At 53.9% G+C, this 20,312-nt stretch overlaps 1 protein-coding gene across 6 annotated transcripts in view; it reads right to left on the bottom strand.

The window, feature by feature from the left end:
- The window catches only part of LOC105482101 (GDNF family receptor alpha 2), a 100,442-nt gene that overhangs the window by 74,010 nt on the left and 6,120 nt on the right, over window positions 1-20,312 (bottom strand). For 2 of the 6 annotated variants that reach the window (XM_011742050.3, XM_011742052.2), the window contains exons 2-3: window positions 19,050-19,364; window positions 11,356-11,439 (exon numbers count right to left, since the gene is read on the bottom strand). The exons of 1 other annotated variant lie outside the window; for it this stretch is intronic. In XM_011742050.3, the coding sequence (XP_011740352.2) occupies window positions 11,356-11,439; window positions 19,050-19,364 (399 nt within the window). Of the gene's footprint in view, window positions 1-8,931; window positions 9,301-11,355; window positions 11,440-11,634; window positions 12,343-19,049; window positions 19,365-20,312 lie in introns of those variants that run through there. 3 more of the 6 variants (XM_011742053.3, XM_071068533.1, XM_011742056.3) reach the window with 3 other exon arrangements.

The raw sequence follows: 20,312 nt of genomic DNA, 5'->3' as shown, positions 1-20,312 counted from the left end.
GCAGCATCACTGTTGTTCAAGTCCAAAATATCAAGTTATCCATAAATTCATCCCACTTCCCTTCAACTCCACCTCCAAAATATATTCCAAGCCCATGCATCCTCTCCATCTCACCTACGACCGTCTGCAGCAACCTCCTAACTGATCTCCCTGGCTCCACTCTGCTCTGTGCCCACCCCCATGATCCATCCTCCAGAGTGCAAGAGTCATCTTTTCAAACACATAGATCATACTGTGCTAGTCAACTGCCTCAATGCCTCCAATGGTTTCTCATCACCCAGCCACATGTGCTTCCCTGGGTCCCACCCTCCACAGGCAGGACCCCACCCAGGCATTTGGCTAGCTGTTCCCTCTGCCATTTCCCTGATCTTCCCATGGCTAGATCCTTCCTGTGAGTCAGATTTTGGCATTCCCAGTCACCTCTGTCCCATCATGCTATTTTTAATTCTCAGCTTGGCATTCTTCACTATCTCACATGTCTTGTTAATTTGTTTGTTGGCTTGTTTTCTATTCTTCTCTGTCTCCAGTTAATAGAAGAACATAACCTCCATACGAGCAGCACCCGCCCGTGTTGTTCGCTGATGTATCCTCAGCACCTCGAACAAGGCAAGGCCCACAGAGGGTGCTCAGTGAATATCTGGGGATAAATTCACACACCTTCCTTCTGAGCCTGAGCTCCCTGAGTTACCTCGGAACCCTCCAGACACAGGAGGCCCCAAACACACGAACCAAGTGCACTCCACTCATTTCTGTTGCTGATCAGGCAAAGATGGCCTCCCTTTTTCTAATGCCCCTCCCTGTTCACCCTTGAGCCCTCTTTCCACGGCTCCCCTAAGAGGATGAACAGGGGGCTGGGGAGTCATTGCTCTGATAGTCAGAGCTGATACTGTTCTGAGCCACTCTGGCCCCCCCTCCCTGTCCCTTCTTCCCTTCCTTCCCTATCCCTTCAGACAGAAGGCTACTGCCAAAAACCCACAGCCACTCCCACACACTGACATGCAAACACACACCACACCACACACACACACAACACCCCATACACTACCCCATACGCACCTACAAACACACCCACACATACCACACACTATATACACTACCCCATACACATGTACACACATCACACACAACACCCCATACACTACCCCATACACACACACTATATACACTACCCCATACACATGTACACATACACACCTACACACACCACACACACTATATACGCTACCCCATACACATGTACACACACCACACACACAACACACCATACACTACCCCATACACACATACACACCACACACCACACCCCATACACTACTCCATACACACTAACACACACACCACACACATGACACCCCATACACTACCCCATACACTCCTACACACATGCCACACACACCACACACACACTATATACACTACCCCATACACACCTACACACACACCATACACTACCCCATACACACACACATCTATACACATACCACATACACCACACTCCATATGCTATCCCATACGCACACACACACCACACACACGATACCCCATATACTACCCCATACACACATACACACACACACCACACACACACAAAACACACCATACACTACCCCATACACATGTACACACACACACCACACACAAAACACACCATACACTACCCCATACACACGTACACACACACACCACACACAAAACACACCATACACTACCCCATACACACGTACACACACACACCACACACACTACACTACCCCATACACACGTACACACACCTATACACAAACCACACCCCATATGCTACCCCATACACACCTACACACACACACCATATACTACCCCATACACACGTACACACACACCTATACACACATCACACCCCATACGCTACCTCACACATACCTACACACATAAACCTACATACACACACCACACACACCCCATACACCTCACACACCTACACACACCACACACAACACCCCATACACTACCTCACACACACCACATGTACCACACCACACACCTACACACACACCACCCCACATATACATCACCCTACACACACCTACATAGACACCATACACCACACACACATCCCATACACTACCCCATATACGCCTGCACCCCATGCACACCTACACATGCCATACACACAACACCCCATACACTACCCCATAGACACCTACACACACACCATGCACACCTATAAACACATGACCCCACACATAAACCACCCCACGCACCTACATACCACACAGACAATACCACACACACAACACCGCATACACTACCTCACACACACCACCCCACACATACCTAGACACATATTACACATACATACCACACTTTGCACACTACTGTATACACACCTACACACACCCCTACACACACACCACCACACACAACACCCCATACATTACCCTATACACATATACACACAACACACACCCAACACCCCACACATACATCACCCCCACACACCACACAGACCACACATAACACCCCATACATTACCCTATACACATCTACACACATCCTTACACTCACCACACACCTACACACACCACCCCACACATACACCACCCCACACACCAACATACATGCACACACCTACACACACACCACCCCACACACACCTATGTACACACCATACACAACACCCTATACACTACCTCACACCCACACACCACCCCACACACACCTACACACACTACACATACACACCACATACACAACAGCCCATACACTACCCCATACACACCTACACACACACCTATGCACACACCATCCTACACATACACCACCCCACACATACCTACATATACACCACACAACCCACACACTACCTCATAAACACCTACACAACACATTACCCCACACATATACCACTCCACACACCACACACACCCACGCACACACCTCGTACACTACCTGATACCTACACAATACACCACCCCACACACACACCACCCCACACACACACAACACACAACACCCCATACACTACCTCATACACACCTACATACACACCACCTCACACCTACACACTACACACACAACACCCCATACACTACGTTACACACACCTACACACACACCACCATACATACACACCACCCCATATTACTTCACACACACCCCTACACACACAAACGGCCCACCCACACACTCCACACATACCTCATGAACATCACACCTATGCACACCCTGTCCCACACACACATCACACACACCAGCACACATACGTTACCCCACATCCACACACGCTAACACATACCTACACACACAAACACCTACACACACTCCACCACTGACACACATTACCTCAAACACATACTACATACCACAACCTACATACACCAACACATACATTACACACACTGCCATGCACAGTACCACCACACACACATCACAGGCACTCCATACACTATCTCACACACACCCCACGCACACCACTACAGACACACACACACCACCTCACACCACACACACGCATCACATATACACACACCACCACACACACATCACCGCCTACACATATCACCATGCCCACACACACACACCACCTCACACACATCACATACACACACCACCACACACACAAACCACTGCCTATACATATCTACCGTCTCTACACACACACACACACACCCCACCTCTCACACACACACCCCATGCATATGCCATGCATACTTACACTCTCCACACACCAGACACACACACGTGTTCCCATCACACAATGACCCCTCTCCCGCTGTTGCTCGCCGTGCACAGCATGGGGTTACGGGAGCGTGCACACACGGGTGGGAGGGGAGTGCCCAGGGAAGGTGCTCACATCCTGTTTTCTGAGCCGGAGCGAGTGCAGTTGATGGAGAAGCCAGGGCGTGCTCAGGGAGCACGGAGCCCCACCAGTGCCGTCTCAGGAGCAGCACCGAGCAGGGGCATCCGGCCAAGAGCTACCCCGCACCCCAGGTGCTGGCGGGGCCTGCCCCACACATGGAAGGAGAAGCAGGCAGGTGGCTCCCTGGACGATGTTATTTGGAGGGTACCAGAAAATACCTTCATCCAAAAAAATCTCACTTCAACCACAGCACCTGAAATACTACCACGAAAGAGGCTTTGGTGGGAGGGGACACTACATTTTGTTCCCTCCTGGTCTTTCTCATAGCAATTTCTCACTTGGACACAAAGGCAACCAAAGATGAAATCACCAACACTCTGCTCACACCTTAGCGCCGGCAAATCCTTCTACCCACTGACAAGAGCCTGAGGCCACTGGTGTTGACAGAGAGAGCGAGCAGACGAAACCAGAAGAGGGAAAATGCCGCTCCCTCCAGCTTTGGCCCCTGCAGAAAGGGAAACTGCCTTCCTCCTGGCGGCCCCAAGCACCGTGAGAGCCGCTCAGTCACCTGTCTCCACCGCCTGACAGTTCACCTCTCCCTGTCCCCACAGCCCCCACTCTCTTGCACCCCACACCCACTCCCTGGCCATCAGATGAATTCTCCCTGAAAGGGGAGGTGTCGGAGGTGACAGAGCTGCAGCTAAAGCCCAATTTTCGTTGACACTCAGAGCCTCTGACAGCTGTTAGAAGAAGAACGTGATTTTGAAATTTAAATAACACACTTCTGCATTCGGCTCAGGGAGACAACCTGAGGATAAGCAGTTTATCGCCCGAGCCACCGCAAAGGTGGCAGGGAGAGCTGCTGCTCTGCTGTTCTTCCGCTTCTTCCCTGCCCTCAGCCCCGTGACCCCACCTCATCACAGGGTGGCCTCGGAACGGGGTCTCTGAGAGGCACCAGCCCGACCTGCTGAAACATTAAAGCCTCACCCTGTATTCTTTTGCTCAGCAGCCCAAGGAGAGGAGGGGGTACCCACACAAAGGCTAGGTCTCCTGCCCCCAGGCCTGGGGCGCACAGAGGGAGCCGACCCCAGGAAGGCAAGGGGCTTCCCTAGACACCTGGCCAAGCAAAGCCGGGTCCAATCCTCCCCCAGCCCCCACCAGGCCACAGGGGTGTCTTCCTGGGGACTGACTTTTGAGCCCAGGGATAAGTCTCTCCCCACACCAAGGGCAGACCAACTCCTCCCTAGGGACCCGAGCCCCCTAATCAGGGAGTCATCCTGAGTTCTGCCACGGAGAAGTCCTGGGCTGGAGCACCCCAGAGAGGCCACTGTCCTGTCTGCCACAAGGATCCTTGTTCATTGTCCCCTGAGCCCCCAAGCTCAAAAGACTTGGAGTTCCTTCATCACCCCAGGCTCGGCCAGACCTCCCAGCCATGATGCCACCAGGAACACCACTCCCACATCACACTTTCTCCTCTTGCAAGACTTCCCTGATTTCCCTAGTCATTGCTGGTTGCTGCCTCCCCTGAACTCTTGGGGCAGCACTTGGTCTACACTGCTGCTGAAAACAAGCCACTTAGGGAGTCCCTAAGTGAGTATCTGCCTGTCGCACCACACAGTGAGGACACGGGTCTGATTCTCTTACAGCAGTGGTTGACCATCTCCGGAACACACGAAGCACTCAATATTTACTGAACAAAACATGTTCCTCCAAGGTCTGGCCCCAGCCCTGCCCCAGCCCTGCCCCAGCCCTGCCCCTGCCCTGCCCTGCCCTGCCCTGCCCTGCCCCTTCCATGAGCAATTCCTGCACACCCCGGCCAGGATCCGCCCCTTCTCAATGCCCCAGATACTCCTAAGATGTCACACACATGTGACACCTCACAATTGCTTAGCACCTCCCACAAAGCCATCAGCTCCCTCCAGTCAGCAAACAGTGATACCCTTCGTCAGCACCTAGGGTGCTCCTGTGCCCCGGCACGCTGAGTGCCAATGCTTGCAGGGCAGCTGGACTGCTCCATCTTGCAGATAAGAAACATGAGGTTCAGGGGGTCCAGTGAGCTCTCACAGTAAGGTAAGACCAGGATTCAAAACGAGGACTAGCCGATCTCAAAGTCCACATTCCAGCCGTGATGCCAGGATCCTCGGTGGCCGTGTATTAGATACAAAGGACAGTGTCACACACGCAGAGGACACAGAGGGTGATGGCTGCACAGAACACAGAGACCAACACATACAATCGCACACATGCCCCCAACACGTGGCAGCGAGCACCATGATAAAGGACAAAGTGCTGTGGCACCAGGGGATGGTGGCGGTCACCTCTCAGAGGCTGTATGCAAGGCTTCTTGGCAAGGGGTAGCGTTTTGAGTGCTAGTTCCCTCTTCTCCTGAGCCCGCCCTCCAACAAGGACCACAGGAGCATCTAACGAGAACATCCCTGGCCCTCTCCAGGCTCCAACCAAGCAAGATGACCCACCCCAGATGCATGCTGGCCAACCATGGTAGACAATGCCATCTCTTCCACCTCCAGTCCACAAAGGCCACTGAGCCCAGGCCACTCACCAGCCTCTATCTGTCCCTGTCACAGCACAGCACAGCACATGATGGCTGTCCCCACCCAAGACTCCCTCTGAGCCTCAGGGGCCCATTGCTCTCTGGAAATCACCTTATCACCTCTACTCCAGTCACGACCAAGCACTATCCCAGCGTGAAAGGCGGCCTTGCATCAGCAAAGGCACACACAGTTTCTGGAATGCTGGGTTCTAGGCTGGCCCAGCCACAACCTGCCATTGGACCTTGGAGAAACCAGTCCATACTAATGTTTTAAAAAGCTAACACAGCTTAGAGCAGCATGCCAGGCTCAGGCCAAGAACTCACCTGCACTATCTCATTTAGTCCTAACAAAAATCCTCAGAGGTAGGTGTTGCCATTGGCCCCAGGTTGGGCAAGAGAACAGGACTGGGGCTTAGAGAAGTGCTTCAGAGGTGGGACGGGGATTAGAATACCATCGACATGTGTGCCATCCCTCTGAGCCTCAGTTTCCCCTTCTGTCAGGTGAAGGGGTGGGCCTCCATGATTCCTAAGTTCCCTTCCAGCTTCAGAAAGGATGCCACATGCCCAAGCCTCTAGCCACACTTGCACTGCATGGCCAGACCCCGGAGCCCCTGCCCCTCACGAGAATGCAGACACAGCACTGATGACAGCCAAGGCCATCTGCCCACTTCTCCCCATCCCTTAGGCATGGCCCCAGTATTGGTGAGGACACCTCTGCCCAACCCACCCAGTCCTCTTCATCACCACTTTGACGTCCACCCACCTCTCTCTAGTTCTACAGGCCCACATCCCTGCTGGCTCCACACCGCCCTTCCAGGTCCTCCTTCCCTCTGCAACCTCTCTCTTCCCGAAAGATCTCTTCTTTCTTTTCCACCTTGGTTCCACCCTCTCCTGCCTCCCCAGGTGAAATCAGCTGGGATTCAGCAGTCACAGGGTCACGGAGCCTGGGGATGAGAAGGATGCTCCACTTCAGTTCCTCAACCCCTGCACCCACCTAAACAACCTCCTGCCTCCACTGAGCACCCCAGGCAGACAGAGGATGACCCACCACGCCAAAGCTGGCTCAGTCCCTGATGCGCCATGGGCACTTTGCCGACATCCATTCCCACCGAACCCTCTTAGGGCATCATATGTCCATCTTACAGACGTAGGCACCACAGCTCAAAAAGACCACAGTGAGCCACAAGATCACACACCCCTAAAAGGCCTGGTCAGGATTCGAACCCAGGACTGTCTGGCTCAAGGCCCGCGCTCTTCCAGGCACCTCCCTACATACTGTCCCACGCTTTCAAGGGCAGTTTGAATTGCTAGAAACAGGACAAAACTCACTTCTTCTCCATGAAATCTCTTCCCACATAGAAGGGGAGGGCAGGACATGTGGACACGTCTAACATCACTGTCGCTGTGACTCAGATCACAGCCACACTGCTCCCTACCTGGTCCTGGACTCAGGACTCGCTGACCCACCGCTGAGCCCAGGGTCTGTCAGGCAGCACTGGGCAGAGAGGACGGAAGAAGCTGCCCTTCCCCAAGGCTTCTGGACACTGGAGGTTGCTGCGGGAATCCTGGCAGCTTTGCAACAGAATCCCAGTATGACTTTCCGAGAACTCCAACAGAAAGAGATGAAGAAGAATAGACATTCCAGGAGGCCCCTATAACGGAGCCCTGAATTCACAGACAGGAGCTGGTAAACAGATAGTAGCGACTGAGTCCCAAAGACACAGGAGCATCCTCCCTGATGCCCCACCTGGAGATAGTACAGCCCAGAAGCGGTCACCAAGACTCCACGCCTCCCTCCCTACCCACAGTCTTTCCACACAGAGAAGCGGAGGGGGCAGCACGCAGGCAATATGAGTGGGGCTGGGGAGGGGCTTCCCACAGGATTTCATGCAATCCTGCGGGGTGACAGCCTTTTAATGCCAAAGTTCTAGCGCAGGTTCTTGGTTACTCACAACAAGACTTTGCAGCCAGCGTACCACACACAGATGGGGGATGCGTGTGCCCAGACGCTGACAAGCAGGAGGCTCGTGATGGCCTGAGCACTGAGCTGGTCTGCTCACCCTGCCACATCACCATTTTCTGTGTGCCTTGATGGGACAAAGGTTGGGAAGCACTGCTCCAAGCTCACGTCCTCATTCAGACACAAGATCTGGTACATGAAATGAGCCTGCCCAAGACCCTACAGGGGATCTATGGTGGGGACTGCACTGGAACCACCTCCCAGCTCCCGTTCTCGCCTCCTTTCTGCTGAGCTCCTCACCATGGCCAGCTTGGTTTCTTTTGTGTGTGTGTTTTGGGAGGCTTTTTTGAGACAGGGTCTCACTCTGTCGACCAGGCTAGAATGCAGTGGTGTCATCACGGTTCACTGCAGCTTCAAACTCTTGAGCTCAAGCAATCCCCCCACCTTGGCCTCCACAAGTGCTGAAATTAGAGGCAGGTGTGAGCCACTGTGCCCAGCCCCAGCTTGGTTTCTTCGTGGCAGGGCCAGGGCCTCCCTATTCAACTATGTGCCCAAGTCTCCCCAGACAGAGCTGCCTACTTACCTACCCCTAAGGCTTCTCTGGGTGGAGCAGAGTCATCAGAGGCAGTGAGGAGGGACCAGCACAGTCCCCAAAGCCCAGCCCTCATGGCAGGGAGTGGTCCCTGGAGCACAGAAACCCAGAGTTGCGTAGGGCCCAGTTATCTCTGGGCAGCAGGTGAAAGCGGGCTGATTCAGTGAGCTGCAGACCTAGTAATTTCCTCATTTGTCTTGTCAACATCCTGTCCCACAGAGTGTCAAGTCCATTACGTAAAGATTTTCTGCTAGGAAGATATTTAAGTGTGAGTCCAAGGAGCAGCAGGGGCTTGGGCTAAGGTGAGGATCTCTGCACTTCAACATCCAGGAGCAAGTCAAAGCTATTTATTACTGGAGGGAAGCCCAGTGTCACCTGTGCACGCAGTAGTAATCTGCCAGTACCTGACCTTCACACAGAGTAGAACGTGGGTGCATATGGGGGCCACCAGGGTGTGCCCACCATAGCATCCACAGGCTAATGGCATCCTCAACCTGCTTCTGAGCCCCAGAGCACTGCCTCAGAAGGAATGGTCCAAAGTGGATTTCCATGCAAAACTCATCAGGAAATGTAAGAATCAGAATGCCTGTGCGGGAAGGACTCCCAGTCAACCCCATCCAGTCCAGCCCTTGGCCAAGACTTACCATAGAGCTGCCATGGTGCCCACAGGCAAGGCCAGCATGGAAGCTGCTCTGAGCTCAGAGCCTCTGTTATGACCCCACTGGGGCGGGGGGATTATGATGTCGAGAGCCCAGGGCAAGGTGCTCAACACAGCTGACATTGAGGTCTCCACTCCATTCACCACCAAACCAACCATCACCAGCGCCCAAGGCCATGCCCAGATGGCTACGCCCTGGCCAATACCTCCCTTCCTGGGCATCCAAGATTTCTCCCACCAGGGACACGTGTATCATCCCTGTTTCAATCTCCTAGAGCGTGCTTTCTCCACAGGAGGGAAGGGCGTCACCTCAAGGGAGCAAAAGCTGGTTCTTGAGTGGGCAAAAAGAAAAAGAGAAAGGAGATCTTACCATGGCTTCTGGTCCTCCAAAACTCAAACCTTCGAGACAAAATGTTATTCCTTGGTATTTAATCTCACTAGTTAGGAAGAATTATTTTTTCTCCCCAGCAAACAACAATGAAAAAAAAAAGAATGGTTGAGAAACATGGCCCTGGAGAGTTCTTTATTCGAAAGGGCTTAGGGTCCCACTGGAAATGCTTTCAGCTCACGGTTTACAGCGGTGCTTCTCAACTGGCAGTGGCTGTGCCCCGAAGGGACATGTGGCCCTGTCTGGAGACATCTTTGTTGTCACAGCTTGCAAGAGCACTGCTGGAATCCAGTGGGGACAGGGACGTTGCTGAACATCCTCAGACTCACAGGACGGCTCCTCCCACAAGAAAGAATTATCCAGGCCAACATGTCAATAGTACTGCTGTTGAAAACCCTGCTTTAGAGCCATAGAAACTCCAGAAGATTTCAAAGACTGCCACAAAACTGCCTGTAAACCAGATTTCCTGTGCTCAAAGATCCCTGAGAACAAGCCCCACTCTGGCCACCCCTGAAGCATCAGTCTCCACCGATCCCTAGAGGAGCTCACCCCCCACCCCCACAGAGCACTCCCAAGACTGGAAGCCCCTCCCCAGCGCCCAGGCAGGGTGGGCTGCCCTGGGCCCAGCGTCTCCCAGATGCCACAGAGAACAAAGCCAAGAAGAAAGACCCCCAGAGCTCATCTGGCCCCTACATGTGGAGCCTGGCAAAGCTAGAACCCAATGCAGACTGTATCACTCCCCAGGGTGGACGGCACAGGGGGTGGCCTGAGGACCACAGTGACTCCTGCAGACACTTCCCTTCCTGTGGTTCAAGAAGCAGAGCCCTCAAGAGAGAGGGAAAACCCAGGGCAGAACAGATCGTCATAGGACCAGTAACACCAAGCCACAGCTGATGCTGACTGATGCAGCGTGCTGAGCCCTTCACCACCCACTGACCCACTTAGACCTCACAGCAATCCACTGAGGTAAGGACGGTACTCTCCCATCACAATGGAGAAAACTGAGGCCCAGACAGGGTAAGCAACATGACCAAGTTGAAAAGCTCCAAAGCAGGAGAGCCAGGGAACTGGAAAGAGGGAACGAGGCCAAGATAGAAGGGTGACACCAGGTTCCAGATTCAAGCCCTACTCCATGACAGCCAGCTGACCAGACAATTTCCACCAACACCTTGCTCCACACAAGCACCCAGAGAGGTGGGCATCGTGTTCTTTACAGAGGAGGAACTGAGGCTCAGAACTGTTAAGGGCGAGCTGATGGGCAGCAGGGCCATCCTCGGATGCCAGGACGCCTGTCCAAGCCCAGAGCTCCATCTGCCACGCCACAGGGACAAGAGAAGAACTGGCCAAGTCCCAGTGCGAGCTCACTTACCTGAGAAGATTGAAGCAAGCCTAAAGATGTCCGAGAGGCGGGAGGTCACCGGCTCATAGGGGGAGGCTTCGTAAAACTCCTCACCTGGAAGACAGAACAGGCGTCAGACACGGGCTTCTCCGGGCCAGAGCGCTGCTGGCACTTAGCAACTCTGCCGCAGGAAAGCTCTCTAACAGGGGAAAGCTCATGCCACCCAGGGGATAAGAGACAGAGCAGCCCTTCCCAAAGTGAAGACTGCAGGACCAGGGCACATTAGCAACGAAATGTTTAGCATTTCACCCAGGCAGGTCTGTCTCCCAACTAGAGGAGAAGCTCCCTGACAGCAGCTCAGAACTGCCTGACACTTCTCTCTCATGACCACACTGCACGGCCGGCCCACTTGGAAGGACTTCCAGGTGCGTCTGGGGGAAGTAGGGCAATGCTGGCCCACGTAAGGCCAGGTATCAATCGCAGGATTTGAAGTCAAAGGGCTCTCCACAATCATTCCCCATTTCACAAGAGAGGGCTGTGAGGTGGCCCATAGAGGTGAAGAAACCTGCCTGAGATCACAAAGCTACTCCTGGAAGGGCGAGAGCTAGACTCTGCTGTCCTGGCCCTCCCACCAGCATCCTTTCCCATCACACCATGCCAGCTCCGCCCAGGTCACTGAGGAGGAAAGAATTTCCTCTTTGCCTCCCATCGTGTCGCCAGGAGAATCTTGCTGGAGGGGCTGAAGTTCCGCTCAGTGGGTGATCTGATCCCCAGCTTCGGTCTGCGTGGCCCCTCTCCCACAGGGCCCTCCTGTCTTCCCCACCACCTGCAGGTCCTCGGACCTTTCCTCGAGGCTTTGGGTGCCTCGGGGGCTCAGGAATGGAAAAGCGAGTGAGTGACAGGAGATGGATGGCCCAGGGCTCCCCTTAAGACCCTACCAGTATGTCAGGAATCCCACCCTCCTCTGCTAAGGCCTCAGCAGGAAAGAAAATAGCCTCTTGAGATGTTATCAGCAAGGGGAAATTGATGGCTCATCACTCACCCTGCCCGTGTGTGCGTGTGCGTGTGTGTGCGTGTGCGTGTGTGTGCGTGTGCGTGTGCGTGTGTGCGCGTGTGTGTAGTGAGAAGCAGGGCACTGGTGATAACCCACGGCCTCACACACTCATTTCCCATCCAGGCAGGGCCCAGTGCCCAGGCAGGCACCCTCTGCCTAGGAGTGAGCACAGGTGGGGCAGCCTCTTCAAGGCTACCTGCAGCAAGGTATCATGCATCTGGAAGATGGGCTTTGCAACCCCTCTGCATGTGGTCACCCAGAGGCTGGAAGTGGAGACTCAACTAGCCCCCTGCAGGCTCACCGAGCAAGCAGGCTGCCTGTTATTCCCGGCAGACCCCTAGAAAAAGGGACAGCCCCAGATGACAAGGAGGAGGCACATTCCCTGCATAAGGAATAGCCTCTGCCTTTCATGTCACTTCCTAAGAGCATCCCTCATGCCCTGCGACACCCAGGACACATAGCAGGTGCCCAGCTGGAATCTGCTGACAGTCTAATCCAAATGAGCCTTTTTTTTTTTTTTTTTTTTTTTTTTTTTTTTTTTTGAGACAGAGTCTCACTCTGTCACCCAGGCTGGAGTGCAGTGGCACGATCTCAGCTCACTGCAACTTCCATCTCCTGGGTTCAAGCGATCCTCCTACCTCAGCCTTCCGAGTAGCTGGGATTACAGGTGCCTGCCACCACGCCCGGCTAATTTTTGTATTTTTAGTAGAGATGGGGTTTCACCATGTTGGCCAGGCTGGTCTTGAACTCCTGACCTCAAGTGATCTGTGCTCCTCAGCCTCCTAAAGTGCTGGGATTACAGGCATGAGCCACCACGCCCAGTCAAGACACACTGTTTATGGCCCATATGTGATCCCACCTTCTCCTTGGGGCCTTTGGACCCCTCACCAGCCTGGATGATCTCAGTGTCCTCCACCCCACCCACGGGCACTTTAGACTCTCTTGAAAAACTCCTTGAGGTGGGGTGACCAGCCATTGCTATTTATTGAGGCCAAACAATGTAGGAACTTAGGAAATCACTTTTACAATAAAAATAATGTTATACCATGTTTTCCAAGTGCCAGCACTGAAAGTGCTTTAGATATAGCTCACTTCATCCTCTTAACTACTGTATGAGATAGGCACTATTTTTCTCCCTGTTTGACTGATAAGGAGGAACAAGGAGCACAGAGACATTAAGTAGCTTGACAAAGGTCACACAGCTAACAAGCGACAGAGCCAGGGTTCACACCCAGGCAGTGGGCTCCAAAGTCTAAGTGCTTCACTGCTGGGAATACTGTGTCCCAAAATGCAGAGTGTTGTTGGAACCAAATCATTCCTGAATAAGTACTGTTGTTCCCCTTTTCCCAAGATCAGTCTTCTGTCCGGCAGATGGTCCCCCCGGGGAGATGGGGAGAGGGGGGGCCTGTCCTTCCCTACTGCATCTAGTGCAGCCACGGGCCTAGGTAGAGCTAGGCCAGTTTGATTAATGGGGTAGGGGTGGCAGGGTAGGAACAGCCTCTTCCGGAACTGGTTTGGAGGGGCCCAGCCTCTTTAAGTCAACTTGTGTAGCCTGTTTCTGCCATGGAATTCACCAGTGAGAAATCCTGAGGCATGAGCCACTGAAACCAGAGCCAGAATGTCAGATTCTGGGAATGGAAGAAGCCCTTGCTCTTCATCTTCAGACCAAAAGACCCTGAATTTCAGTGTCACCTTTGCAGAGGGCAAGAAACCTGGTCTCTAAGTCCCCATGCAGCCAACAGTTGACAGTCCCCTGTGTAAATACTGGTGGTGGTAGTGGAGGAAATGGTGGCAGTGGAGGAAAACGGGGCCCAAGCCATGGGATCTCCCCACCGGCAGTGAAAAGCGACCTGGATAAGGAGTTGGGGCCCTGGGACCCACTCTGGGTCCTGCCACGAGCTTGCTGTGTGTGCCCTGGGAGGCCATCTCACCCATCCATGCCTCAGTTTCCCTGCCAGATGGTAGTAGGGAGCCCAAATGATCGCCAGATCCTCTGCAGTTCAGACTCTAGCAGCTCAGCAGCCACGTCTTGAGGTCACCTTCCTACCCCAGCCCACTCTCCATTCTCCCCACTGCCGCCACAGGCTCTTTGCACCTGCTGTGCACCTCGACTGCATACTGAGAGCTAAGTCCCAGGGAGCGGAAGAAGGCGGAGCAGAGCCCCATGGTAAATCACGCCCACCAGCAGGGGCCAAGGAGAGGCTGAGAATCAGAAGGAAAATCCAAGGCTACACACATTGCTCCTCTCAGCGATTCTTGCCCTCTCCACAGTCCCAGGCCTGTGCCAGGTTATTACATGTTATCAAGGAACAGGGAGGAAGGACTCACAGTCCCCCTCAGGGAGACTGCTCAACAGGCCATGGATGCTTACCTCTCAGGTAGACCCCGCCACTCACAAGAACACTACCTGGAGGCCTCCTGGCTTCGCCTGGTCAGCCCTGGGCAGAAACTACCTCTGGGCTCCCAAGACCCAGGAGAAGGTGGAATTCCCCTATGGGGAAAAGATGCAGTCTTCTATGGAAGGAAAAACGTAAGGGTGTATTTTCTAGGCAGGGCCCAGAGGAAAGGTCTCCCGACCTGTCTGCCGGCCAGCACAGGGAACACAGTTCCTACAGCGCTGTTACCTTCTGAAGCACACAGTCGGTGTTTAACCGATGGTTGTTGAATAAATGAATTAATAAACCATCTCAAGACTTAGAACCAGGCGGGACGCAGCGGCTTATGCCTATAATCCCAACACCTTTGGATGCCAAAATGGGAAGATTGCTTGAGGCCAGAAGTTCGAGGACAGCCCGGCAATATAGCAAGACCCCACCTCTATAAAAAATAAATTAGCCAAGCATGGTGGCACATGCCTGTAGTCCTAGCTTCTCGGGAGGCTGAGGTAGGAGGGTCACTCGAACCCACAAACTTGAAGCTGCAGTGAGCTATGATCTTGCCACTGTACTCCAACCTGGGTGACAGAGCAAGACTCTGCCTCATGAAAAAATAAATAAAAAGACTCAAGGCCAGGCACAGTTGCCCACGCCTATCATCCCAGCACTTTGGTAGGCCAAGACACAAGGATTGCTTGAGCTCCAGAGTTCAAGATCAGCCTGAGCAACATAGTAAGACCTCATCTCTGCTTTAAAAAAAAAAAAAAATAGCCAGTCATGGCAGCAGGCTCCAGTGGTCCCAGCTACATGGGAGGCTGAAGTGAGAGAATCATTTGAGCCCAGGAGATGGAGGCTGCAGTGAGCTGTGATCATGCCACTGCACTCTAGCCTAGGCGACAGAGTGAGACCCTGTCTCAAAAAAACAAGATTTAGAACCAGAAAAGCCATCTGCAGTCAGGCACTCCCAGTCAAGCGGCCTTGAACACCACACAGTAGTGTGCAGCTAAACGCACACAGCATCATGCTTATTTCCCTTGGATCCCATCAGCACAGTCCTCCTGTGGCCTGATGCAGCGATACAGAGGGAGCCAGTGAGATGGGAAGCGCTGTTGGTGCTAAAAGGCCCAAGTGCTCAACTCGGCTGTTCTGGCTGACAGTTCTGTCCTGTCCTCTCCCCTGTCCACTCTGCAGCCCACCCAAACCTGCTGCCCAGTCTCCCTTGGGTGGAAACTGAAGGTTGCCAGAAAGAAGACAAGAAACAAAACTACTCAGCTCAGGCATCGAGCACTTTATTTCTTCGTACGCTACAGAGTCCGGCTCTGGGTGAAGACAGGGCCTTATCTCCTGAAGAATAGAGTGCAGTACCCTCAGGACAGTATTCCTCCCTTTGCTCATGCTAGTTCTAGGAATCCAGGTTGCTAGGGAGAAGGCACCGCCTGATTCATGAGAAATACTTTGTTATTAATGATGGTAGTAATTATACGCATTTCTTATTCCTGTATTTAGAACATATTCGAGCCATCTCTGACTGGTCAGGGATCCCTGTCTATTTGGCTTCACACCTGCAGCCGCTTCCTCCCTCCCTCCCAGCACCTAGAGGGAGCACTGCTCCCCTGTTCTAAGGCTCATCCCCTGGCCCACTCTGTGCCCTGGACCCAGCCCCTCCCCTTCCCAAGGGCATCATTCCACAGAAGACCCTTCCGTCTTCTTCATGGCAACATCGCCATCGCTACTGTCCGACCTTAGATTTTAAACTGCTCAATCCTCTCCCATCTTTTTTTTTTTTTTAAGCATCCTTTGTTCTCTTTACACTAAAATTCCAGAAAGAGTCATCTACATTCATCATTCCTAATCCCCCTGTTCCCCTCCGCTCCCTAACCAGGCTCCTCCCTCCAGCAGGAGGGTCCAGGGAAAAGGTCTCCTGCCCTATACGATGGCTGGCATGGGGAGCATGGCCCCTCCAGTGTGTCACCCTCTGAGGCACACAGTAGATGCCTAAGAAGCTAAGAGCCTCAGCCTCAGCTAACCCTAAGCATCCGACCATGTTGAGGGTCCTCTCTTCTGGGATGAGCCCCCCTTTGTTTTCCTGCTGCTCCTCCCACCTCTCCCCAGCACCTTCTCAGCTCCCTGCAGGCTCCCTTCTCCACATCCTTAAATGCCATGGTCCCCAAGATGGTCCCCAGGGTCTGTTACCACCCTCCTCTCACTGTGGTCATACCCACGCCCTTGGCCTTAGTTTTCACCTGCAGGCTCATGTCCATTCCTCAGTCTCACTCAGACCCACTTCCTCCCTCAACTCCAGACCTGCACGTCTGCAGGGTGTGGTCAACAAGGCATGGGCTCCAAAATAGATTCCCCATCCCCCTGCCCTCCCCTCTGCACTCAAAGACTGGACTGATTCTTCTGAGGCCTCCATCACCTGCTCAGCTGCCTAAGACAGGACACTGGGTGCCCTCCTTGACTCCTCTCTCCCCTCACCTTCTCCTCTCCCGTTGGTCACCAAGACCTGAGGATTCTCTCTTCTAAATAACTCTCAGAGGGCCGGGGGGCAGTAACTCATACCTGTAAGCCTGGAACTTTGGGAAACCAAGGTGGGAGTAGTGCTTGAGCCCAAGAGTTTGAGATAAGCCTGTGCAACATAACGAGACCCCATCTCTACAAAAAAAATATTTAAAAATTATCTGAGTGTGGTAGCTCACACCTGTAATCCCAACACTTAGGGAGGCCGAGGCGGGCAGATGACTTGAGCCCAGGAGTCTGGGACCAGCCTGGGCAACATAGTGAGACCCCAATAAAAATAACAAATGCATAAATAAAGAGCTCTTAGACCCATTTCTCCTTCCTTGCCATTGTCCTGGTTCTGCCACAACTGTTCCTGGCCTGTATCACAGCAGCAGCTTCTGGACAGTCCTCTAATCTACTCTCTCCACTGGCACCACAGAAACATTTTGCTGAAGCACAGATCTGATCATCGCCCTTAAAACCCTTCAGGGATCCTTCCCTCTGCCCCTAATTCTCCTCCCCACTTCCACCACCTCCCGCCACACACCACCTGCCACCCACTACCATTCTAGGCCACTTGCAGCTCTGTAAACAGGTTCGGTACTCACACTGGGCCTTTCCATGCTGTTCCCTCCACCTCCCACACTCTTCCTGCCTCCCTTCACCTATGTTCCATTTCGTGACTCTGACTCACTCTTCAGCCCCAGCTTGAAGCCTGCCTCTTCCAGGAAGATGCTTTAGATTTCACGGCAAGGGCGTGGACGCCCCCTCCAAGCTGCTACCATCACACCCTGTGTCTTCCCTCTCACAGCACTTAAGCCATCAAATGAGAAAAGCCCCCTTATTTACCCACACCCCAGCCAGACTCAGCTCCAGGAGGCCAGAGGCTGCACCAGTTTGCCCTCAACTGTTCCTACAACACCTAGAGCATAGCAGACAATACATTCTCAATAAACATGCGTTCAATTAATAAACTGGTTACAGTGACCCACCTCCTAAACAAATGCAAATCCTCCACACCCAGGTCTGGAGGGGAAGGGGATGCGAGAGTGTGTTATTGGCGGAGGGATTATAGGTTCTACTTTTGTGACTCAGGGGCAGGTTTGCCAAAGGATGTGGGGCCTGCTGCCTGCACACTGCCCCAAGCCCTGTAGAAGGTGACAGGCCAGCCATGGGCTGCAGAAGCCACATGAAGGGCTGGTGTCCTGGAAGCAGGGAGGCAGGAGCCAGAAGAGCAGAGTAGGGGCAGCCAGCTCTGGGATCAGCCCCAGGGCAGGACAGCAGCCGGGGCAGGGCAGCAGCCGGGGCAGGGCAGCAGCCGGGGCAGCTGAAGTGGCTGGTTTCTCTGCCTGCACCCAGCCTGCCCCTTCTCTCTCCTGGTTCTCACTGATCCATCTCTGCCTGGTCACTCTTACCTCACCTTCTCTTGGAACCACTTCACACCGTCCTTGCTTGAATCATGTGGTCTTGATCCTCCCCAACCCCTGCCCACCTCCCCCACCCCACTCACCCCACTTCCTCCAGCACCTGCTCTCCTCCTCCCACCACCTCCCTCTCTCCTCTCCAGCTGCCGCTTCTGCCTCCTCTTTGTCTCTCCTGGCCTTTTCCGACAATGCCACCCTCCTTGGTGGGGTGGCGACTTCTCTGTGTTCCAGGTTCCCCTAGCAGGTAGACACAGAGAGCTGGCCACTTTGCCCCATCACCTAGTCCTCCCTCCTGAACCCCTGGCCCGCCACATGTCCTCTCCGCCTGTGCCACACCCCCTCCCCTTGGGCCACCCCGCCCAGGCTTACCCTCGGTCAGCCCCAGGTGGATGCTCCAGTAGATCTGCAGGCACTGCAGCTCCTTCTTCATGCCCCGCTTGCAGCGGCAGTCGTAGAGCGGGCTTTCCTGCAAGACCTCCAGGGCCGCCTGGCACTCCTTGTTGGCCAGCATGGTGTTGCGGTCGCGGCCTGCCAGGCACTGCCGCAGCGTGCGGTAGCGGGAGCTGCAGTTGGACTCGGCGGCACACAGCTCATTGGCCCGGACACAGTCCACTGGGGGGCGCCAGCCGTGGAGCTCGGGGCCCTGCAGGGAGGAAGGGCTGGCCAAAGAGCGGAGGGTCTCGTCTGGGTGGTGGGGAGGGAAGACAAGCATGAATGACGGCCGCCACAATCTCCCACCCAAGATACAGGCCTGGGGCTTGGGCCCTGCTGGGAACGTCACACCCATTTCACACCAAAGCCCACCAAGGCGACTCTGTGGGCAGCCCTCCTCACACCCGAGGGAGAACTCAGGCGTCATCCTCCCCTGGATGGACAAGTAAGTTTTCTCCGTTTGCACTCCATTCCTCCTTAGCAGCGGCCCTGGGCCTATGAGCACGGCACAATAAAGCCAGGAAGATCCCGGCTCAAGATCACCGTTTAAGAGTCAGGAGCCCAAATGAGAATGTCACAGCCTCAGCAGAGAGCTGGGGACTGAACGGCTGGCTGGAGGCTGCACGGCTTGCTGGGGACTGCAGGGACTGGGGAAGATCTCACTTTCATACCACCCAGGCCTCCTATAAACCCCAATAAACCTCCAGCCAGAGGCCCACCCATGGCGCTGCACTAAGCCTTGGAAGCAGTGTCAAGTCGTTTCATTGTCATAGCCTGTTAGGACCTTATAGACACCATAGAGTCCAACCCCACATTTTACCCTAGGGAAACTGAGGCCCGAAGAAGGGTGATGACAAATAAAGGTCACACATAGCGGTGGAAACGCCCCCTCAGATTCCCAGTGTACTCACTCTGACTCTCATTCTGACTCTAAGACAAGACAGGAACAGATGAGCCTAACTCTACCGTCCCAGCAAGCCCAAGAAGGAGGCGCCTCACCCCTCCACACCTTCCAGTCCAACTTCACACCAGACAGAGATCTGAACCCTCGCCGTCTGCGAGACGAGTTCCACCCCGGCCCCCTCCAATAGAAAATGCTTTTGTCAAGCCTGGGGAGCATCCATGCCCCCTGCGCACCCTGCTCTCTCCTCCCTACTCTAGCTCGGCTTGTGCCTGGCTGTATCTTGTGCCTGGCTGTAC

This window comes from Macaca nemestrina, chromosome 8, assembly GCF_043159975.1.
Source record: "Macaca nemestrina isolate mMacNem1 chromosome 8, mMacNem.hap1, whole genome shotgun sequence".
Classification (NCBI taxonomy): Eukaryota; Metazoa; Chordata; class Mammalia; order Primates; family Cercopithecidae; genus Macaca; species Macaca nemestrina.
This window is presented reverse-complemented; position numbering and strand designations above follow the sequence as displayed.